At 46.4% G+C, this 25002-nt stretch overlaps 1 protein-coding gene and 1 long non-coding RNA gene across 2 annotated transcripts in view; one reads left to right on the top strand and one right to left on the bottom strand.

The window, feature by feature from the left end:
* Positions 1-25002, top strand: part of BTAF1 (B-TFIID TATA-box binding protein associated factor 1) — a 565336-nt gene that overhangs the window by 293015 nt on the left and 247319 nt on the right. Inside the window, exon 24 of the mRNA XM_029609940.1 lies at positions 23743-23944. Coding sequence (XP_029465800.1) covers positions 23743-23944 — 202 coding nt within the window. The remainder of the gene's footprint in view (positions 1-23742; positions 23945-25002) is intronic.
* Positions 15225-24803, bottom strand: LOC115095785. The gene is made up of 3 exons (XR_003857867.1): positions 24734-24803; positions 17118-17286; positions 15225-15378 (listed from the first exon to the last, which is right to left on the bottom strand). It is a non-coding gene; the product is annotated as an uncharacterized LOC115095785 (long non-coding RNA).

Genomic DNA, 25002 nt, shown 5'->3' with positions numbered 1-25002 from the left:
TACGTCAGATTTCCAACATGGTGGCTCCATTTTGAAACGCCTAGCCTTAATGTGGCTTTTTGGAAAAGTTCAACGCATAAAGACACAGATATTTGCTCTTGAGCCCCTGACGACGTTTTCATATGAAACACGCGCTGTGTCAGGCGAATGAGGGCGAACGAGGCAGGGCATTGGAAATTTTTCTGCTGCTGCACAACTTTAAGGATAAGTGTCTTGTTGCCTTGAGGCGTTAAATTGAACTTTAAAAAATTTCTAAAAAAAAGTTTAATTTTCAAAAAAATCTAAAAATTGATGACAAACACTATGATTATATAAGAACATAAGAACATAAGAAAATGCCATACTGGGTCAGACCAAGGGTCCATCAAGCCCAGCATCCTGTTTCCAACAGTGGCCAATCCAGGCCATAAGAACCTGGCAAGTACCCAAAAACTAAGTCTATTCCATGTAACCATTGCTAATGGCAGTGGCTATTCTCTAAGTGAACCTAATAGCAGGTAATGGACTTCTCCTCCAAGAACTTATCCAATCCTTTTTTAAACACAGCTATACTACCTGCACGAACCACATTCTCTGGCAACAAATTCCAGAGTTTAATTGTGCGTTGAGTAAAAAAGAACTTTCTCCGATTAGTTTTAAATGTGCCCCATGCTAACTTCATGGAGTGTCCCCTAGTCCTTCTACTATCTGAAAGAGTAAATAACCGATTCACATCTACCCGTTCTAGACCTCTCATGATTTTAAACACCTCTATCATATCCCCCCTCAGTCGTCTCTTCTCCAAGCTGAAAAGTCCTAATCTCTTTAGTCTTTCCTCATAGGGGAGTTGTTCCATTCCCCTTATCATTTTGGTAGCCCTTCTCTGTACCTTCTCCATCGCAATTATATCTTTTTTGAGATGCGGCGACCAGAATTGTACACAGTATTCAAGGTGCGGTCTCACCATGGAGCGATACAGAGGCATTATGACATTTTCCGTTTTATTCATCATTCCTTTTCTAATAATTCCCAACATTCTGTTTGCTTTTTTGACTGCCGCAGCACACTGAACCGACGATTTCAATGTGTTATCCACTATGACACCTAGATCTCTTTCTTGGGTTGTAGCACCTAATATGGAACCCAACATCGTGTAATTATAGCATGGGTTATTTTTCCCTATATGCATCACCTTGCACTTTTCCACATTAAATTTCATCTGCCATTTGGATGCCCAATTTTCCAGTCTCACAAGGTCTTCCTGCAATTTATCACAATCTGCTTGTGATTTAACTACTCTGCACAATTTTGTGTCATCTGCAAATTTGATTATCTCACTCGTCGTATTTCTTTCCAGATCATTTATAAATATATTGAACAGTAAGGGTCCCAATACAGATCCCTGAGGCACTCCACTGTCCACTCCCTTCCACTGAGAAAATTGCCCATTTAATCCTACTCTCTGTTTCCTGTCTTTTAGCCAGTTTGCAATCCACGAAAGGACATCGCCACCTATCCCATGACTTTTTACTTTTCCTAGAAGCCTCTCATGAGGAACTTTGTCAAACGCCTTCTGAAAATCCAAGTATACTATATCTACCGGTTCACCTTTATCCACATGTTTATTAACTCCTTCAAAAAAGTGAAGCAGATTTGTGAGGCAAGACTTGCCCTGGGTAAAGCCATGCTGACTTTGTTCCATTAAACCATGTCTTTCTATATGTTCTGTGATTTTGATGTTTAGAACACTTTCCACTATTGAGCGGTTTATATTATATCACTTTGGTATTGAAGAAATTAACCTGAATAAGTGAATATAAGATAATGCATTTCATTCACTGTGGTATTCTTCTTTTTTTTTTTTAAATTTATTCTTTATTAATTTTTTTAAACATTACAAGGAAAATACTTTGTACAGAAATTTGAAACATTACTTTCATATATATTGTATAATACTCTCGAAACATCATCTTTATATTAGACCACAAACAATGGAAAATAATAAAACTAAATAGAGGAGGAAGGAAACCTTGGGAGTTTCAATAGGAAATTTAAATAAATCTTTCAAGAAATTGTCACACTTCATTAATTTACCTCATTCCTTTATGATCTGTATACATCAACCCGGTTCCTGATTAGGAGAGGAGGTAATAAAGGCCTGCTTTCTAGAGTCTATGAAAACTCTAAGTTGTTCCGGGGCATAAAAAATATATACGTGTCTATTATAGGTAACCACCCCTTTGCAGGGGTATCTTAGAAGGAACTTAGCCCCAAGTTCATTCACTTCCTGTCTCATAGAAAGAAAAGCCTTTCTCCTCTCCTGAGTTGTTTTTGATAGGTCTGGGAATATTTGGACTTTCTGGCCCATAAAACTCTCATTAATATTTTGAAAATAACACTTCATAAACAAGCTTACATCCAATTCTGTAGTCATAGAAATCAGTAAAGTCGCCCTTTCATATATTTTATAGAGGATTCTAATATCTCTGTCAGGTTGCTAAAATTTACTTGCGGTGGATTACTTTCTCTATTCCTATTAAATGGTAGAAAATAAATCTTATTTATACACGGAATCTGATCAGTTGACATTTTCAGACTTTCTAACATATATCTCCTTAATGTAATTCGGGGAGATTCCCCTATAACTTTTGGAAAGTTCAAAAGTCTTAAATTCAGTCTACGAAGACTATTTTCAATGAATTCCACTCTTCTATTAGTAGCTAATTTGTCTTGAATTAACACTTGACACAAATTCTGAGACGTTTTTACTGCTGTTTGTAATTCCGTAATTTTGCTTGAATTTTCACTAATTTTTACATCATGTTCTTGGGACACCTTGTCCAATTTCCCAGACATTGAGTTCAGTTGCCTCGTTAGCCCTTGAAAACGCGGGCCATATGAGGCTACTAATTCCCAAAGAGACTCAAGGGTTACCGGGCCTTCCCTAATTAGTTCAGAAGCTGCAGCTCCTCCTTGTGCCCCTACCAGATCTTCTCCGTCTTTACTTTCTCCCAAATGCTGCATTTCTAAACTTCCATGCTCGCTAGATAAACCCAGTTCCTGACTCAATGTGTCCACTCCCTCCAATTTGTTCACTGGACTCACCGGTACTGTGTTCAAATTGGTGGTCACAAAAGGTGGAGACTGATCTGGAGCAATTGGAATCCTCAGATCTGGAGGGCTTAATGTTGTTTCCCCAGGCGATCGCAATGCTCCCAACAGTGCTTCGTCAACGGGGATTTTAGCTCCTCCTTCATGGTAAATTGCAGTAAGGATAGTCTTTTGCCCGGGTGGTAGAGAGGGTGTTGAGGGATACACCCTCACCCGACCTTTCCTCTTTGGGGGCATTGATGTTAGCCACCCGTTGAGATCTTCAGGCAAGCCAAACCTCTGTTACAGTGTGCCTTATATATTTATATGTTCTCCTCTATGGCAGCTGGGTGGTTCAGACATTTTCCGCCTACTCCGTCTATTCCGGACTAAGCCGGACAAAGCCGCGTGCGCCGCTCTCGCGCCTCTTTTATGGCGCGTGGGCCCCTCCTGATGACGTTATCGGGGCGAAACGGAGGAAGTAGAGATGGTATCGCTTTAGGGAGAATCTCACCCAGAGTCTTAGTCCAGTTCCAACTGCAGTGAAACGCCGCTCTCGCGCCTCTTTTATGGCGCGTGGGCCCCTCCTGATGACGTTATCGGGGCGAAACGGAGGAAGTAGAGATGGTATCGCTTTAGGGAGAATCTCACCCAGAGTCTTAGTCCAGTTCCAACTGCAGTGGTATTTTTCTTAATGTCATTTACATATAAGCATTCTTCTGAGGTCCCACATTTTTCATGTCCAAGGCAGTTGTACCCTGGGAGACATGTGATCACAGTTATAGCAATTTGTTAAATCTTGATCTGGACTCAGGCACTTTGTAGTACATTTCATGAGAATTGGTGTTGGACATCTGATGCTCACAATGCTGCTGATGGCAGGCTTTTTGGCCTTGACTTTACCTGAGACATTCTTTGGATAAGTAGCTTTTGGTTTTTTTTTAAACTTTGAATAATACTTAAGTACTGTTGAGGCAGCAGTAGAAGCAGAAAAAAAAGAGTGCGACGAGTAAAACAAGATAGCAAATCTTAGACAGAGAAGAGGGTACAAAAAGTGAAGTTTCTTGAGGCAGCACATGCATGAATTCTATCAATAAAAGCACTCTTCTATTACACCCCCCCTCACCACCCCCGTTCCCGCATAATCCTTACACGTCCCTCTCCCTTCTACTTTCAGGTCATTCTACCTCATTTGCATCTTGTTCTTCCAAGTTATCTTGCCCTAACATTTGCCTCTTGTACTTCCAAGTTAATTTGCCCTAACATTTGCCTCTTGTACTTCCAAGTTAATTTGCCCTAACATTTTGCACTTATGTTCATTATCTAGATTTTATACTGTTACTCCTCTTTTCATTTATTTACTGTAAAGTTAGTTCTTTGTAATGTTTCCCTAAATGTTACGTGTAAACCGATGTGATGTGCTTCGAATGCCGGTAGAAAAAAGCTTTAAATAAAATAAATAAATTCCTGCACATGCTCACAAGTTTTACCGGGCATGTGACATCATCCCAACAAGTTGGATTCCTAAGTAGTGTTCTCCTGACCACATATTCCCCATCTGTGAACTAACAAAGCGATAATAAATGATTTAACCAGTTAATTATCCTTGCCCTGAGCTCTCAAGTGCCCGAACCATGTCGAGCCACAAAAAAATCAATCAATTTAAGCCAATGTTGGTTTGATGCAAGCAGATCCTGTTTTCAGGGCCAGGCTAGCATGGTGGAACAGATGGAGGAAAACAGCGTTAGGTGAGCCTGAAACCAAAGGATTACTGCAGGCGGCAGGGCAGGACCTATAATATGGAACACCATGCCGGTAGAAATCAGATTGGAAAGAGACATCAAAACATTCAGAAAAAATTTAAAAACATGGCTATTCTTCTTTTTATTTTAAACAACAAAGAACTAGAGTTAAGTAACACCAATCTTATAGCGGAGTTAGATAAAACTAGACATGACTTATAAAACTCACCAAATAGTATTTATTATGGGGCGGATTTTCAGAGCCCTGCTCGCGTAAATCCGCCCAAAACCGGGCGGATTTACGCGAGCAGGGCCCTGCGCGCCGGGAAGCCTATTTTACATAGGCCTCCCGGCGCGCGCAGAGCCCCGGGACTCGCGTAAGTCCCGGGGTTCTCGGAGGGGGGCGTGTCGGGGGCGGGCCCGGTCGTCGCGGCGTTTCGGGGGCGTGTCGGCAGCGTTTTGGGGGCGGGTACGGGGGCGTGGCTACGGCCCAGGGGCGTGGCCGCGCCCTCCGTAGCCGCCCCCAGGTTGTGGCCCGGCGTGCAGGAGGCCCGCTGGCGCGCGGGGATTTACGCCTCCCTCCGGGAGGCGTAAATCCCCCGACAAAGGTAAGGGGGGGGTTTAGACAGGGCCGGGCGGGTGGGTTAGGTAGGGGAAGGGAGGGGAAGGTGAGGGGAGGGCAAAGGAAAGTTCCCTCCGAGGCCGCTCCGATTTCGGAGCGGCCTTGGAGGGAATGGGGTAGGCTGCGCGGCTCGGCGCGCGCCGGCTATACAAAATTCATAGCCTTGCGCGCGCTGATCCAGGATTTTAGTGGATACGCGCGGCTCCGCGCGTATCTACTAAAATCCAGCGTACTTTTGTTTGCGCCTGGAGCGCAAACAAAAGTAGGCTATTCGCGCGCCTTTTAAAATCCGCCCCTATGATATTATGTTACTGTATTTTTTATGGCACCTGTTTAAGAGTTAGAATTCTAAACACTTTTTACAACATAGTTTTTGTGCCTTATTGTGAACCGTTGTGATGGCACCCGCTTAATGACGGTATAGAAAAGATTTTAAATACAAAAAAATAAATAAAATTTCACGAGATGCAGGCTGATAAGTCCATAAAAGACTAGCTGAGTTAAAGCTGACTGTTGCGCCAAGGTGGGGTTGACACTACCCGTAGTAGGGATCCACCGTCTGCAGGCAGAGAGAGGGCTGACGGATGGAGGCCGGCTGGCGCTTCACCAATACCAGCCCTCGTTCCCCGTGGGTTGAGCCTTTGGGTGCTGGGGCCTGCTGGACTTAGGTGTGACCTCCGTCAGTGGTCATCGATGGGTGGATCGAGGTCAGCCCAGAGGCAGCAACTGGTGTAGGTATCAGTCTGTACTGGACGAGGCAGAGTCCCGGAGACCTGGGTGCCAATTAGAACACAGTATGACAGAGGGTGCCCGAGCAAGAGCAGGCCGAAGCCTGAATGAACCACGTCCAGGACAAAGGTTGAAGAGGCGTCTTTAAGCAAGCTGGGTTCTGGGCTGGCGGCAGTCTGGAAGCAGTGGCAGCAAGGTTGAGGTCTAGAAGAGGAGAGAGTCAAAAGATGGTCAGACGAAGCAGAAGTCCAGGGCTGGAGAGAGGCAACGGAGTAGTCAGGCAATGCAGAATCAAAACAGGTTAGCAATCCGAAGGAGAGAAGAAGGAAAAGGAACACCGGAACAAGGAAACAGGAATGAAGGCAATTAGGATCGGGAACCAGGAACTGAAGAGGCAACGAGTACTCGAGTAGCGAGGGGACCTGTTGCAAAGGCAATCTGAGAGAGTGGAGCCCAGCCTTATATACCAGAGCTTAGCCGACATCATCAACCGTGGCCGCAGCCAGGTTCCCGCCGCAGGCCCTATTAAAGGATCAGCTGTGCGCATGCACCTAGGGAGGGGCGCGTCATTGGTCAGTACGGTGTCTCTCCGGAGAATCAGGAACTGTAGCAGAGCCGGAGACCCCACGGGTGGCCCGAGGACGGAGCCGGCGGCCCACAGCCGCCAGAGACGAGGGACCAAGTGCTGGATCACTTTGAAAGAGGTGAGGGGGCCGAGCCTCTTCTGCGGCCGGTGTGTATAACACTGACAGAATTGCAACTGGTTTTATGAATTATGCAAGAATAGTGGAGGAGGTTGAAGCAAGTGTGGAAGAGCTTGCTGCTCTGGTGTTGCAGTTGAAATCAATAGCAGAGTTGCAAAAGGCAAATGTTTTCCTAGGACAAGCAGGATGATAGTCCTCACAGATGGGTGACATAATCAAATGGAGCCCGAAACGGAAAACCTTTGTCAAAGTCTCTAGAAACTTTGGCTGGCACACTGAACATGCCACTATCAGCACGTCCACACGAGGTCCCCCTTCATTCTCTTTTTCCGCGGTGCAGTTGCCTCACGGTTTTTTGGAGCTTTGCTTTTTGCGTTAAATTCGCAATTTTTCTCCTGGTCCATTGTCTGGTCCCCCTTCACGGTCAGTGTCTCTCCTCAGCATGGTACGTAAACATTTTTCTTCCATCTTCGCGGTTGATTCACGGCATTACACTTATTGGTGGCCCCTGGTCATAGATTGTGCACCGGTTGTTTTTCAAGGTGTTGGCCGGCTTTCGTTGTTGCCTGCGGGCCATGTCTATCACAGATCCACATGAGGTTTGCATCCTCTGCCTGGGGGCATCGATTGACATCAGAGGATGTCAACTGTGCGATCAGATGACCTCCCCCCCCCCCCCCCCCCCCAAAGGCCGTTGTGCTTGACTTGATAAAATGGAGAAACTTTTTGGTCCCAAAAAGTCTGCTCCATCCACACCCGCGTTGGAGTCATCGACACCTGGGGGTCGAGAGGAGCCGCTTGATACACTCCCTCTCGTCACACTCCCGGTGTCATCTTCTAAAGACCAAGGGGAGGGTGACTGGTCATCCATGGTCTTGCTGATTTCCAGGACATCGGGATACTGGGCCAAGCACTGTGGGAGATCCCACAAGCGTAGACACCGGTCGCTGTTGGCACACGGCTCCAGTTCCAGTGCGGTAGTGGCAGCTGCTGAACCACCACCAAGTGATCCCATGGAATGGAGGCCCCATCCTCCGATAACCCCGGGAGTCCCAAGCATTCCCCACCGATAACTGTACTGGGCATCGTGCCTCCTCGGAGACTCGAGTATGTACCAGTGACACCTCATCCCCCCTTCCTCAGTCGTGGTCTCACTGGACTTTCAGGAGAAGATGGATTGCAGAGTGCGGTGCTCTGAGCTCTGCGGAGCGTTGAGCCGCCCCCGCCACCAGCCCCCATACTGGTGCCGGAGCCTCTGCTGTCTATCTTGGCACCCCTGCTCGAGCATCTGGATGACGTCCTCGGCACCCTCCCGACGCAGTCGGTGCCAGAGGGACCCTTGATTCCCCAGTGGCCACCAATGCCTCCCTCGGGAACAATCCCCATCCTTGTGTCCTCCAAAGAGGAAGATGCATCCAGTGCTGCAGTCCCAAAGCTTCTGTTCTCCAAGCGTTTGCCCAGGCCCTCTGGCCTCCAGTGGCCCCTGGTCCCCAAGATAACCGGTGGGACCATCTATTCCCACAATGCCCTCAGGGCGAGGAATTTACACAGGCCTCACCCGCACAGGACTCATGATGGCCTCAGTGAGGAAGAAGGCCTTTTTGACCCGCGGGGGTGATTCTTCAGAAGCTTCTTCCAAGATCTCGGACGACCCCCTGTCAGAGCCTTCACCGGAGGAAAGGTGTCTATCCCCTCCGGAGGACCTCTCCTATGGCGGGGTTTGTCAGGGACATGTCCGAAACTATCCCCTTCCAGCTTCTCATGGAGGAGGATGCACGAGATAAAATGTTGGAGGTCCTCCAATTTGTCGATGCCCCTATGGAGATAGTGGCTGTTCCCATTCATGACATCATTAAGGATCTTCTCCTCCGGATGTGGGAACACCCGATCTCCATCTTTCCAGTGAATAGGAAGGCGGATGCCACCTACCTAGTAAAGCAGGCTTTAGGTTTTGAGAGGCGTCCTCTCCCTCACCAGTCTGTAGTTGTGAAGTCCACCCTCAAAAAGGCCAAACACTCCTGCACCCATGCCTCTGCCTCTCTGGGGCGAGAACATAGGGAACTGGATGTCTTGGGTAGGAAGGTTTTTCAGGGCACTATGCTCATCACCCATATTGCTTCCTTCAAGTTGTATATGACCCAGTACAACTGAAACCTGTGGAAACATGTCCAGGAACTCGCAGAATGCCTGCCACAACAGCAAAAGGAGTCGTTCTCTGCCATGGCCCAGCAGGGTCTGGAAGCCAGAAAACACAAGGTGAGATCCACCTACAATGTTTTTTGAAACATCTGCCCAGGTAGCCACCGTGGGCATCGGTGCCCATAGGATGGCCTGGCTCTGTGCTTCCGCCCTTTGAGAGGTGCAGGAGAAGCTGGTTGACCCCCCCATGTATGGGTGAAAAACTTTTTGGGGATAAGGTAAGAAATGCGGTAACTCAGTTGAAGGATCATCACGAAACCCTTCAACTCTCCGCTAGTGTTTCAGACCCTCCATCTTCTGCCAGGAAATCTTCCAGGCCAAGTTCTAGGAAGTCCTTTTACCGGCAGCAGAAATATTCCCCTGCCTCTCGGACTCACCCACCCCGTGCTAGCTCCAAGGGCTGTTCTCGTCAACAGCGAGCAGCTAGGCCACAGCCAGCCCCCCAACAGGCCCTCAGCTATGGAATTTTGACTGGAGGCAAGGGAGTACGAGTCAGCAAGACATACCCCCAGTGGGAGGCAGACTTCTTTACTTTGCCCATCACTGGGCGGCCAACACTTTGAACCAATGGGCCCTTGCCATAGTTTCAGGCGTATCGTCTCAATTTCAGAAAGATCCCAGAGAACTCGTCCTCATGTCCATCATGGGATTCGTCCGCCCAGCAGGTCATGCTTCGGGCAGAGCTGTCTGCCCTTCTCACGGTAAGAGCAATAGAGCCCGTTCCTTGCCCCCAGCAGGGCCGAGGGTTCTATTCAAGGTATTTCTTCATACCGAAGAGAACGGGGGGGGCTTGTGTCCTTTCCTCTATCTCAGGGCGTTGAACAAATTTCTCGCTAGAGAAAAGTTCAAAATGGTTTCTCTGGGTACTCTGATTCTCCTCCTCAAAAGAGGAGACTGGCTCTGCTCCCTTGATCTCAAGGACGTCTACACCCACATTGCCATCTTCCCTGGGCACAGGAAGTATCTGTGCTTTGTGGTGGGGAAAGGCTCACTACAAGTACAGGGTGCTACCCTTTGGTTTAGCCTCAACCCGTTGTGTTTTCACCAAGTGCCTGGCAGTGATGGCCGCGCATCTCAGGTGCTGTGTAATGCACATCTTCCCATACCTGGACGACTGGTTGGTCAAAAGCAAATTACACATGGGGGCACTGGACGAATTAACCCTGCTGATGCAAACTCTGTAGTGCTTGGGGTTTTTCAACTACCCAAAATCTCACTTCTGCACGTCTCCCCAACTGGACTTCATAGGAGCTAGGCTGAACATGGTGCAGGCGAAAGCATTCTTGCCACGCGACTGGGCCCTTGCCCTAGCTTCGTTGGCAACCTTCGTGTGCAGCGGTCGGAGTATAAGTGCCCACCTTCTGCTTTGCTTGTTGGGCCATATCACAGCTTCAGTACATGTTACGCCATTAGCCTGCCTTCGCATGCCAGACCGCAATGGACTTTGCGGTAGCAGTGGCAGCAGGCATCCCAGGACCTTGAAACCCATGTCTGTCACACAACCTCTGAAGACACCTCTGTCCTAGTGGGAGAATCTCTCCAATTTGGAGCAGAGGATTCCCTTCCAGGCTATCCCGACTCAAATGGTACATATCACTGATGCCTCACCTCAGGGCTGGGGAGCCCATGTGAACGGCCTCCACAGGCAAGGTCACTGGACTGCTCAGGAAGCTCTCTGCCAAATAAAATTCTTAAAGCTTTGGGCGATTCATTATACTCTCTGGGCTTTCTGAGACAGTTTGTCCGACAAGACAGTCCTGCTTCAGATGGACAACAAAGTTGCGATGTGGTATATCAACAAGCAAGGAGGCCCAGGGTCATTTCTCCTTTGTCAGGAGGTGGTACAGATCTGGTCCTGGGCCCTGTCGCAGGGGATGTCGCTGTGAGTGGCGTACTTGCCCGGGACTCTGAGTGTGCTGGCAGACCTCTTCACCTCCCTGTACAACTGCAAGGTGAGCAACATTTGCTCCCTGTTTGTGGGGGATGGCCGTCCAGCCTCCAATGCCTTCACCCTTCATTGGGGGAAAGGTCTCCTTTACATGAACCTTCATTGGGGGAAAGGTCTCCTTTACATGAACCTTCCTTTTCTGCTCCTCTTGAAGACTCTCCTGAAGCTTCAACAGGACCAAGGGACCATGATCCTAGTGGCGCCCTACTGGCCCAGGCAGGTCTGGTTCCCTCTCCTTCAGGATCTGTCAATCAGGGTTCCCATCAGAATTGGGACAGCACCTGATCTGATAACTCAGAACCAGGGTGCCCTGCACCTTCTGAACCTCCGGGCGATAGCCTTGACAGCTTGGATGTTGCGCACCTAGTTCTTCAGCCCCTGGCCCTCTCGGACAGTGTCTCCCAGGTGCTAGTGGCTTCTGGAAAGCCTTCCACCAGGAAGTCTTATAGATTGAAATGGAAAAGGTTCTCCGACTTGTATGCGGGGCATGGCTTAAATGTATTCACATTCCCCCTTCCCAGGTTCCTGGACTATTTATGGCACCTTTCCAAGTCTGGCCTTAAAACCACCTCGGTCAGGGTTCATGTAAGTGTGTTTAGTGCTTATCACTGGGGTGTCACTGGCACACTCATATTGGTGTAGCCTACAGTAGGTCGCTTTATGAGGGGTCTGCTTCAACTAAAGCTGCCTCTTCGGGCTCCTGTTGTGGCTGGGACCTCAACATTGTCCTGGTGCAGCTCATGTGTCCTCCCTTTGAGCCCTTGTGCTCCTGCGAACTGCAGTTCCTCACCTGGAAAGTTATATTCCTAGTGTCAATCACTTCGGCTATAGAGTTAGTGAGCTTCAGGCCTTGGTTACGTATCTGCCATACACAGTTTTTTCATGATTATGTGGTCATGCATACGTACTTCAAGTTCCTGCCTAAGTTTGTGACTGACTTTCACATCAATCAGTCCATTGTTTTGCCCACCTTCTTTCCAAGGCTTCATTCCCATCCAGGGGAAAGAGCTCTTCATACGTTGGATTGCAAGATGACTTTCGCCTTCTATTTGGAACGCACAGCAATCCACTCAACTCTCTCTTTTGATAACAGACTGGGAATTGCAGTGGGTAACAGACTCTATCTACTTGGCTGGCGGACTGCTTTGCCTTCTGCTATGCACAAGCGGGCCTTCAGCTTGGAGGCTGAATCAAAGCTCACTTTGTGAGGGCCATGGTGGCAGCAGTAGCCCACCTGCGGGCGGTCTCAATCACCATTTGCCGAGCAGCAGTGTGGAGTTACCTGTACACGTTCGCTACCCACTGTTTGGACGAGAATGGTTGACAAGATAGTGCCTTCGGCCAATCTGTCCTCCACAATCTCTTCCAGGTTTAAACCCAACTCTTCCTACCTAGGGCCCTGATTGAAACCAGGCTTCCCCCTGTTGACCAACAGCACTGCAGTTGTGCCCATTAGCACCTTGTTCGGTAACTGATCTTAGTTATTACCGGGAGCAGCCTGGAGCTTGGTATTCACCCATCTGTGAGGACTACCATTCTGCTTGTCCTAGGAGAAAGCGCAGTTGCTTACTTGTAACAGATGTTCTAAGACAGCAGGTTGTTGGTCCTCAGGAAACCTGCCTGCCACCCCATGGAGTTGGTTTCTTTTTGTTTGTTTTTTCGCTCATATTTTTGCTATGTTTAGAGAATGAAGGGGGACCTTGCGTGGACGTGCGGATAGTGGAATGCTGGGCATGCTCAGTGTGCCAGTCAAAGCTTCTAGAAACTTTGACAAGATTTCCATGCTGGGCTCCATCTGATGATGTCACCCATCTGTGAGGACTAACATCCTGCTGTCCTAGGAGAATACCTGTTACAAGTAAGCAAATGCGCTATATGGCTAATAAGATGGAGGACCTTGAGAATCTGTCCCAACAATCGAACGAAGAATCCACATACTACCTGAGAATACCATGGAGGTTGTGCAGAGGATTTGTAAAGCCATTTTAATGGCTAGTGGAGGAATGGAGGAGAAGATGGGTCAGTTCGAGATTGCTATTCAAAGGGCAAATAGGGCCCTGGGAGCTGCTCCCCAGAAAGTTCCAAGAGCTATTGGCTGTCTCCACAATTTTTGATTGAAGGAGAAAATAACGTATCATGCTCACAAAATGGACTCTGTGTCTTGGGAAGAACATAATATAGCAGCATATATTGACTTATCTACTGCCACTATAAAGAAACAGAGAGCTACAGAGAGTGACCATTTTATTGCATAAAGAGAACATCAGATACAATTGTTTTTTTCCAGTAGCTCTGACATTCATAGTTAGCAGCATGACCTCCAAAATAAAAACTGAAACGGAAGCTAGGAGAAATTGAGAACTGCAGGTCTGTTAGTTCCAGAGGTGGCTGCGTCTAAAAGGTTCGTTGGAACAGGAAAAACCGAAGTGGCAGTGACTGGGGAAAGGTGGCTGCAGATTACGATGGAATTCAGAGGGATCAGCATCACAGGGCTCTAGTCTAACATGAAAGGTGTAAGGATGCTAAAAAGAGAATAGTTTTCTGACAGTTGACGATTTATCTTGGACATGCTTTCTTATAGAACTTCCTGCTATCAATTATATTTGTCTGAAATATTGAAGGGTTATATGCTGATATATCAGTTTAGTTCATGAACTGTTTTCCTATGTGTATGATTATATATGGGAAACGTGGCGGGAGGGATGGGGATACTTTAGGGTGGTCATTCCCTTGAAGGCTGTGAATCTGCTTTGTTTGCAGGAAGACAAGGTTGGAGGGGAGAGGTGGGGAATGTGGGGGAGGAAATGGTGGGGTATGGTTTTAGGGGCAGAAATGGAGCATGTTTAGTTATAGATGGGAGAATCTGTTAAAGGATGGTGGTATGGGAGGAGAAAGATTTAAGTGGATTGTGCTGGCTGGTGGGGGGTGGGGGGGAGTGTGCATGTGTGCAAGGCTTATATCTTATGGAATTTACTATATAATCTAATGCAGGTGATTAAGTTTGTGTCTTTTAAATGTGAAAAGCTTGAATTTGCCCTTTAAAAGACAGATGATGATCAGGGATTTGGGATCCCTGAAAGGGTCAGTGGCCTTTATCTAAGAAACACATCTTTGTAAAAGGGATGAGAGGCTGTTAGTATGCACTCAGTACTCGAAGATGTTTTTTGCATCAAGTACTCCTAAAAACAGATATGGAGGGGTGAGGATTTTTATTTCTAGGGACTTAACTGTGTGTGTTGATCAGGTGTATAGGGACATAGACGGGAGATACGGTATATCATTGTTCAGTTATCCATTTCTAACAAGAAGTTTACTCTGGTGAATATATATTGTCCTAATTCTCATCAGAAATAGTTTCTGGATCTTCTGGTTCCTTAAAGGCTAGAGGATGGAAATGAGGAAAAGAGTGCATGAGGATAACTTGCTGCTGTGGCGGTTACTTAACCAATAAGCCTTCATACTGTGATGCAACTCCATTATTGCTCTCTGCTTTTACGGCAGGGGGAAAAGAATGAGGAATTAGATCCAGACAGCAACCAACAAGGACATTGGATTTTACAGTCTGGAAAAACAAATATGCATGGGGGTAACTTGCTGGTATGGCAGTTATTACCCTTAACTAACATGCCTGGTACTTTGGATTCAACTCCAACATTGCTCTCTGCTTCAATGGCAAGAGGTAACAGGGAATTGGACTCAGTCAGCAAACAGCAAGGACCCTGACTTTAACAGTTTGGGAAACTTAAGTAAGAGGGTGACTTGTATGACGCAGCAGATGCTACCATAAGCTTGCTGGGCAGACTGGATGGACTGTTTGGTCCTTTTCTGCCGACATTTGTTATGTTTCTATAAGTTAGTACTTCATACTAGTGGACATCTAGTTACTGGGAGATGATTTTATTCTAATAAGGAACCCTTCTCTTGATAATTCTTCTGGATTTAGTTTCTAAAGATAGCAGGGTTCAGTTGAGGGACCTAATGGAGAAATGGTAGTTAACAGACATATGGAGAACACTCAAGCCATCTTCTAAGGATTATTCCTTTTATTTGAAGCCACATAATTCCTATACGCAGATAGATTACTTTTTAGTAGATAAAATAATGACATCTAGAATGAGGAGGGCTGACATTGGGTAAATCACCTGGTCAGGTCATGCTTTGGTGTGGTGGGAGATTACTGTATAAAGAATATGGGTAGACATTTTTGGAAATGGAATGATTCTTTATTACAAGAAACATATATATGCCAGCAAATACAAGACTATTGTTGATTATATAAAACAATGATATAGATGAAGTTTCCTTGACAGCTCTTTGGGATTGTCTCAAGGTTGTTACGTGTGGAAAGGTGATAGTGCTTGCCTCCTATAAAAAGAAAAACACAAATAGGATTAAAAAAGAATTGACGGCCATAGCGACCTTAGAACAAAGACATAAGCAACAGCTGACTAGAGGTATTTATAGAGAACTAAAGAGGTTGAGGCATGAACTACAAATGTTAAAAGCAAAGGACATAGTTTTGAAGCTGGACTTGGTTAGACAGAAATATTATGAATTTGGGAATAGGGCTGGTAAACTGTTGGCCCACAAACTTAAAACAAAATATACCCAATCCCAAATAGTTAAAATTAAGGATAAAGGGGCGGGGGGAAGGATTATTTGCTGGATGGGGCAAGTATACACAGATTTTCTCAGTTTTATGTAGAATTATATGCCCAGGATAGAGAAATTAGAGGAAAATGTTGAAACTTATTTGGAGAAGGTTACCCTTCCACTGTTGAGGGAAGAGGTGGGAGACAAATTGAAGGTCCAATTTCATCGGCAAAGATGTTATGGTCGATTAAGGATTTGAAAACTGGCGAGGCCCCTAGCATTGATGGCTACATGCCCAAATTTTATAAAACCTTTAAAGAATGGTTAGTGATTCATCTAACTCATTTGTTTAATCATTTTTTTTTTTTGGGGGGGGGGGGGGGGGGGAAGCTTTTGAAAGGTGCAAATGTGGCAGGGATAAGTTTTGCTCACAGAAGGGAAGGGTCATATTTTGTGTAGCTCTTTTAGACCAATATCCCTTATTAATTTAGATTTTAAGATATTGGACTTTAAAATTTAAGTGGCTCTAAGCCGTTAACCGCTTTCATCCCTGATCCATGTCACCGATCCAGTAACCAATTCCTCAAGTGACCTTGGCTATGGTCGCATCCATCTTGGGTTGGGGAGCTCGTATTAACAACCTCCAAACCCAAGATGTGTAGACTCCGCTTGATGAACAGTCTCAGATCAACTTCCTGGAGCTTCGAGCCATATGTTATGCCCTTTATGCCTTCAAACACTGCCTCTCACACAAAACTGTGTGGATACAGACAGACAACATAGTGGCAATGTGATACTCGAACAAGCAGGGACGCACAGGCTCTTATCAGCTCTACTAGCAAGCCGTGCTGATCTGGGCCCTTGCACACTCCATGCATCTCTGGGCCACTTATCTAACAGGCATACTGAACGTACTAGCAAATTATCTCAATTGATGTCTCCATCCCCACGAGTGGTCTCTGAACCCATGTGTAGCGAGCAAAATCTAGCGCTGAGGTCAACCAACCATCAACCTTTTGGTGGTGGTCAGTCTAAAAACAGCTGTGCTTCCTTGAGAGTTACTTTCAACACCTTGAAACGTTTCAAATGCATTTTATTTTCATACATATGTTCTAAAGTTTAAAACTCCCAGGTACAACATTATTGCCTAATTGACATTTGGCTATTTGTAAAATCACAGAATGAAGAAGCATACATTTTTTTTTTTGTTATCAGAAAATTGCTTAAATATGTATACTGTTCAATTTTAAGTATGAATAAAATAAGACAAATATAAACAGATTGTGAAACTAGTCTCAGTATCTGCAGAATGTATAAGTGGACTTTCATATCAAATGGCAGTTTCAGTGCTATCTATTCAGTTTGAAACAAGCTCATAATGCCAATTATAATCATAGTCCACCTGGTAGTGCATGCATGTGAATTACTCCAACAAAAAAATTGTTATATAATAAAACAGTTCTTTATCAAAACTTTTTATAATAGTTTTAAATAACTTAATGAAAACTTACCTGAAAACTTGGAGATAGTGCATGCAAACAAATCTCATGCATATTCATTAGGGATATCCTGAAAACCCAACTGGCTTGGGGGGGGGGGGACGGGGGGGACTCCTGTAGGACCAGTTTGAGCACCCCTACCCTAGACTATGAATTTCAGATGATATGAATAGGTAGAATCCTGAAAAGCATATTGGAGTAAAAGCCCCATGAAATCCAGCATCATTTATTTTATCACAAAAAAAATCATTGCTTAGTCAAAAAAAAAAAAAAAACAACCCACTAGTATTCCTCATGAGTTTCCAAACACTATAATTGTACAATGTCTGTCATGGTTTCTCTTAACCACAGTATATTAAATGTCCGTTGCTATAATTTCACAACAGAGTAACTGCACTCAGATATCTCAATGTTCAAACACTTCTAGAAAAATAAGTGTATTAATTGTCCATGTACATAAATTCTTAATGTCCATGTACTTTTCTAAATACCATTGCTACAATTGTCTCAAACGCAATCTTTGTGGTTTGATGCTTTCAAATAGTCCTTTCTTCTGACCTGGCCCATGGTTTTGCCACATCTGGCTTTCTAGGAGGATTCAAAACAAGGCAGTCATCCTTTATTTCCTAGCGTGTAGCAGATGGACTCAAAACAAGTGGGTATAGTGTGCTCGTGCTAGCAGTTGGAGACGGATCTGACGTCAGCACGGGTACATATACCCCCACAGGAAGTAAAGCAATTCAGTAATTTCCGTCTCCAAAGCAGTTTGGAGCTCCTTCATGCTCGCTGAGCGTTCTTCCAAATTCTAAGGACTAAATTTTTTAGACGATATCTACTAACGACGAGCCCTGCACTCCTGCGGTGATACCAGTCGGTCCCTCCCCCAGTGGAGTTTCCCGAGGTGACTTCCGTGGTCCCTCGGAGGTAAGTGCCTCGATCCGGTGGCCATCTCGCGGCAGGGACCTGCCCCCGAGCGTGAAGGGCTCGGGCGCGGCCTAGAGGCAGCCTCGGTCCCGGCGTGGACTTGGCCCCCAAGCGAGACGAGTTCGGGCGCGGCCTAGAGGCAGCGGGTGCACCTCCTCGAGCGCGGCGGTGAAGGTACTCTCCCTCTCCCCCCGCAGCCGGAGACCGCCCGGGTTACAGCCGGGAAGCGCCGAAGACAAGGTAAGGCGTATATATTTACTTGTTGGTCTCCGAGAATCCGAGGAGAAGCAGAGTGTGCCTCTGGGGCGGCCAGTTCAGTAAGCCGCCATTTCGTTTGCCTGCTCACCGTCATATTTTGCCTGAAGCGTCTCGCCTATTGCTACGCGCCGATAGGCGTCCGTTGCTACGCGTACAGCGATAGGCGCCCGTGGCTACGCGCACGGTGATAGGCGCCCGTTCATAGCTTATAGGTGCACATTGCTAGATAGGCGCACATTGTTAGGCGCCCGTTCATAGGCACACATTGTTAGGCGCCCATTGCTACGCGCACATTGCTGAGCGCTGATCTCAGGCACCTGCTTTCGCGCATAACACAGACTCTTATTGAGTGCACCGGCGGCATGGAGAGTAAGGGTGACCAGGCTTCGCCAGTGCCGGCACCTCCAGAATCAGGCATCAATCTCTGCTCTGCATGCAACCTCAGGGCCACACAGAATGAGGATGCAGACTCCCTATGTGCCCAATGTGAAGAGGCCCTGGGAGTTCCGGGCCAGGGTCGGTCACAGCCCAGCATTCTTGCCGGTTCCTCAGGGAACACTCAGGAGCCAGCAAGCAGCGGGGAGCAGCCAGTGAACCAGGGGGGCCTGGTTCCCATGCGGCCAGATATGGCTTCGATCCACTGGGTGGAGTTATTCAAGGGGATTCATACCTTTGTCAGAATGCAGTCAGCTCCCGACCGGGTCCATACGTCCAGAATGACCCGGTACCTGGACCCTCGCGGCCTAGGCGCGGCCACTCGCCACCTGATAGCCCCAATTATGGGGATTCAGACTACCCGGCAGAAGAAGAGGAGCCCCCCGAGGAGGGAGAACTTCCCTCGGGGGTAGAACCTTATCGGACCATGAGGCGCTTCTTTACCAGAGCGGATCTTCCAGACCTGATCTCGCAATGCCTGTCTGAACTGGCCCTTCCGGGCCATGACACCCCAGGGGAACCCAGAGTGAACCCACTGTTAGAGGGCCTGCGCCAAACTTCTCACCACTTCCCCCTCCTACAAGTGGCACAGCAGTTAATTGATCTGGAATGGGGTGCACCGGAGGCTCCATTCAAGGGGGGTCGGGCCTTGGCTGGCATGTACCCCTTAGCCCCGGCTAAGGGGTACATGCCAGCTGACCATGGCGTCTACCCTCAGGTAGATGCCATGGTCAGCGCGATTGTGAAGCGCACCACCATCCCGGTGGAAGGAGGGACGGCCCTCAAGGATACACATGACCGGCGTATGGACGCCATCCTGAAGCAGGCCTTTGAGGTGGCAGCCATGTCCCTACGAATTGCGACTTGCTGCACGGTGGTGATGCGTTCCTGCTTATCTCAGGCTCAGAACAACGCCCCGGAGAAGAGATGGAATCAGCTCTCTCATTCCTTACTGACACAGCTTCCGACCTCGTCTGTACGGCAGCCAAGGGAGTGTCATCCTCAGTGGCAGCCAGAAGACAGCTCTGGCTACCTCTACCAGCCTGGGTATGGAATCAGCTGCGATGGTGGCTGCAGCAATGCCACAGGAGCTGGTGGTCCAGGATGTCCTCTCCGACCTGGACCCTGCTCACAACAGACGCCAGCCTGAGTGGCTGGGGCGCACATTGCGAAGGACTCACTGCCCAAGGGCGATGGAGCAGAGAAGAGTCGGGATGGAACATCAACCAACTAGAGGCACGGGCAGTCAGGCTAGCGTGCCTGCGACTTGCCCACAGACTACAACACAGAGCAGTCAGAGTAATGTCAGACAACGCCACCACGGTGGCATACATCAACCGACAGGGCGGAACCAGAAGCCAACAGGTATCACTGGAAATAGCTCCCCTGGTGACTTGGGCAGAAGCAAATCTCCAGGACATCTCCGCCGTCCACATCGCCGGGAAGGACAACGCCGCTGCAGACTTCCTCAGCAGAGAAAGCCTAAACCTGGGGGAATGGCAGCTGTCACCCACAGCTTTTCAGATGATTGTGAATCGGTGGGGGACCCCGGGCATGGACCTGCAAGCGGACAGGTCCAACGCTCAAGTACCCAGGTATTTCAGCCGCAGGCGGGATCCTCTGTCTCAGGGGATCGATGCACTGGTACAACCATGGCCCCAGGGGATTCTGCTGTACGCTTTTCCGCCATGGCCCCTGCTGGGTGCCATTATACACAGGATTCAGCGGCACAGAGGCCTGGTTCTTCTAGTGGCCCCGGACTGGCCAAGAAGACCCTGGTACGCAGACATGAGAAGATTGCTGGCAGAGACTCCACTACCCCTGCCGCCGCACAGGGACCTGCTGCGCCAAGGTCCCATCCTCCACGAGGATCCGGCTCAATTCTCTCTTACGGCCTGGCCATTGAGAGGTCTAGACTGAAGACACAAGGATATTCAGGACCGGTAATAGATACACTCCTCAGAGCACGCAAGTTCTCCACATCACTAACTTATTAAGGATCTGGAGAGTATTTGAAGCTTGGTGCTCATAGCACCAATCCACATGCCGCTAAGATTCCTATCATTTTGGATTTCCTGCAAGATGGTCTTCAGAAGGGTCTGTCCCTCAATTCCATCAAGGTCCAAGTGGCAGCACTTTCCTGCTACGGTCCACGGAGTGACGGCAATAGCATCACCACACACCCCGACGTTTCACGTTTCCTGAAAGGAGTCAAACACATTCGTCCGCCACTGAAGTGGCCCATACCTCTGTGGAACCTCAACCTAGTTTTGGACTTTCTAGCGGGACACGCCTTTCGTCCACTTCGAGGCCTGTCCCTCTGTTTGTTAACCTTGAAGATGGTGTTCCTGCTGGCTGTTTGCTCTGCACGCCGCGTCTCAGAGCTACAAGCACTGTCTTGCCGTGATCCGTTTCTCCGAATCACGCCAGAAGCCATCCATCTTCGCACAGTTCCTTCCTTCTTACCCAAAGTAGTCGCGCACTTCCACATCAACCAAACCATCTCTTTACCTACCACAGAAGGTTTGAAGAAGTCAGAAGAAGGTCGAATTCTACGCCATCTCGACATAGGCAGGCTACTGCCCACATACCTGGAAGTGTCCAAAGCAATACAAAAAACGGACCATCTGTTCGTTCTACACAGCGGGAAGAAGCAAGGGGAAGCGGCCTCAAGGGCAACTATCACCCGCTGGGTCAAAAAAGTTATCAAGGCAGCCTACGTAGATGCGGGTAAACCACCGCCTCTACAGGTCAAGGCTCACTCTACCAAGAGCGCAAGCGGCCTCTTGGGCAGAAACTCGGATGCTGTCGCCTGCTGAGATCTGTAAGGCGGCGACGTGGTCCTCCCTCCATACCTTCTCCAGATTCTACCGTCTGGATGTCCAGGCCAGGGAGGACTCCGCATTCGCGAGGGCAATCCTGCACGCACCGCGGGCAGCCTCCCGCCCAGTCCAGGAGTAGCTTTTGTACATCCCACTTGTTTTGAGTCCATCTGCTACACGCTAGGAAATGTTGAGATTACTTACCTGATAATCTCCTTTTCCTTAGTGTATGCAGATGGACTCAGCATCTCGCCCGGCTGCCAGTATTCATGGGATTTCACAGACTCAAGGTAAGCCATGTTTTATTACATAGGGCATCCACCCTGCCGGGTGTCGACGCCTTCCGGTTGAGAATCCTGGCAGTCTCCAGCTACGATCAACCGGTCAGGGTAATCCTGTTTAATTAATCGATCGGTCAGTACTCATATAGCTATAACAGCTTTGCAAGGAAGATTACTGAATTGCTTTACTTCCTGTGGGGGTATATGTACCCGTGCTGACGTCAGATCCGTCTCCAACTGCTAGCACGAGCACACTATACCCACTTGTTTTGAGTCCATCTGCATACACTAAGGAAAAGGAGATTATCAGGTAAGTAATCTCAACATTTATTAACAGCATTTTCTTCCCTATTAAATGTATCTTTTGATTTCATAAAAATACTTATTCTTAAATAAAATTAAAAAAACAACTTCTGGTTAGAATCTGTGTATAACAAAAATGCCTTTTTACTTACCTGTTAGTGGTTCGAAAAATTAATCTTTGAGGTATTGCAAACTATGCCTGCTGTTTATAATACATGTAATATTCCTGGAGCACATCAAAGCTTATTTCCCATTTAGACCACCTACCCCCACATTGCTAATACAGATCACATGATCGCATCTGGTATCTAAAATATATATATATATATATATATACATACACACACATATGAATATTTTTATTTATTTTTGTTTATTTATATAAAGGCTTTTATCTACCGACATTCGTAGGTACAACATGCCGGTTTATATAGAATAGTGTTAATTGGAAACGAGTTACAGCGAACTAGGGTAGGGACAATAGTGGAGCTAATGAACTGAGTCATTTTAAGATAAATTTCAAGGTAAAAGGCAAACAAGATACAATAACAATGCAGTATCAATATAACCATAGTATAACAAAAATGAATATCTGATAACATGGCATTGTGCTGAGATGAGGAGAAATCAATTGTGAGGTTGCAAAGGAACGTGCAGGTACAGAGGGGGGCTTAGCCAATGGAAAGGGCAAATACATAGGTATAGGCTAAGAAGGAGAGAGTGAAAAAAGTGTTGTGTTTTGAGAAAAGAAAGTTACAAGTAGGCTTGCTTGAAGAGCCAGGTTTTGAGTTTTTTCTTAAATTTATGGGTGCATTGCTCATGTCTGAGATTAGGATGCATGGAATTCCAGGTGGAGAGACCGGCAATGGATGGAGCACGTTCTTTTGTGGTGTTAAGATGAGAAAGCTTAGGAGAGGGAATGTTTAGATTGCCTTTGTAAGAGGATCTGGTAGGCCTGTTAGAGGTATGGAATCATTTAGCCAGCGCATGTTCTGGTTGTGAAGGGTTTTATGTACCATGGTGAGTGTTTTGTAGATTATGCGGTAGGAAATGGGGAGCCAGTGAAGAACTGAGGATGGATGTGATATGGTCTTTTTTTGGTTCTTAAATATAAATACATATTCCACTGTATTATACCCAAAAGGGCCACGGTTCCCGCCAAAAAAAGAAAAGAAAAGTGAATACATTTACCAAACGTCTCCAATAAAGCTTCTACAAAACCCTTTATAGAACCGTACAAATCTACACAAAACAATCTATTACAAAAAATCTTAACTACCAAAAACTTGACATTCAATTTCTGAAATCAAACTCTATGGTTGAAAGATTTGTCATTTCAAAATGTGTTCCATGATATACAGTATGTTTTTGAGAAATGTTTCCTCCCCTCGGCAGTACAACACGCTCTGTCACAAAAAAGCCTTAGATTCTATGTTTGTGATGTGTACCGACCAGCACTCATTGCTTAACATTTTTGAGAAGTGTTGGATAAGTAGTTTGAAATTATTTTTAAGAACCTTTCTATTTATGCTGCTATTTGCTTAACATATAACACTTTTTAAAGAAATACATTTGTTAATATTGGAGTTTTAATAACATTTCTATTATCTTCAGTTGATACAGCATTTGCCACACCTGTATACATGCCTGCAACACCCCTACACTGCAGTCAGACATATGGTTGCTCGTTGCATAGGTGTGCTGAGCAAAATAGCTACCATGGAAATAATGAATGTATTTCTGAAGAAAGTTCTTCCATGGCTTGGAGCAATTGATGACAGTACCAAACAAGAAGGAGCAATTGAAGCACTAGCCTGTATCCTTTTCAGTATTGAAAATCATACCCAAATTTTTAGACTAGAATACTTGATTATACCAGAAAAATATTTGTTAAAAAGACAAACATTAATAGAACAATAGAAGTAGGGAGGGTAGGGATATAGTATAGATTTTCATTTTAAAGAATGTGTGATGCAAGGCCAGTCTGGCGACTCAGTGGCAGTGCTGTCTGTTGCTATGTGAAGAACTTGGTTTGTTCCCTAACCAGCTCTTCTAATCTTTTATTCAGCCAGGGCTAAGGATGCTGCAGAGGCAGTATTCACAACCACTGTGGGGGAGGGGAAAGTCTCAGCCATCGCTCATGAGTGATACTCTCAGCCAAACTTTGATGAGGCTTCTGTGTCACACAGGCAAGATTCTGTTGCTATAGTTGCCAGTTAACCCCCTGCCTGTACCTGTTTGTTCAGAATAGCCATAGACTTCAGTGTGCCATTGAGTTGAAAGGTTAACATACACAAATGAGACAAAATTTTGTTTAAACTTGTGGGGCATCCTCCATTCACTTTTGGGGTCCACAAATGAAACAAAAATGGACTCATTTGTTGCATTTTATCCATTTGTTTTAAATGAATGCAAATCCCTACTATTACGTTATGTCTTAAAAATTTTACTGTCCTAATGAGAAGTATATAAGAAAATATACAGTTATGCTGGTGTATGCAAGTAGTTATTTTATATCTCTTCACCAAAGGTCCTGAATTTCTTATTCATCAAAGATCTTTAAGCACAAGCTAGCAGGCAGAGAGCTTTTCCAGTTTGAGGTTACCTGCCTTCTTGTGTTTTCATGGTTCTTCCTCTTAAATTTGTCTGATTGTAATTATATCTCCAGTGTTGTGGGGCCCAAGCTAAGCCTCTTTTTAGTTAGTTGCATGAACTACTTCATGTGTGACATGTTTGGTTTTCTTCAGTAGGCCACTTCTGCCCTTACTGAAGATGCTGATTATATTTTGCAAGTGTGACAGCTGTAGGGAAAGAACTGTAGATCAAATACCTATAACAGAAATAAAACAGAAAATGAACTAATGATTACTGAAA

Source organism: Rhinatrema bivittatum, chromosome 7 (assembly GCF_901001135.1).
Source record: "Rhinatrema bivittatum chromosome 7, aRhiBiv1.1, whole genome shotgun sequence".
Taxonomy (NCBI): domain Eukaryota; kingdom Metazoa; phylum Chordata; class Amphibia; order Gymnophiona; family Rhinatrematidae; genus Rhinatrema; species Rhinatrema bivittatum.
Note: the sequence above shows the minus strand (reverse complement) of the source record. Positions and strands in the feature narration are given on the sequence as shown.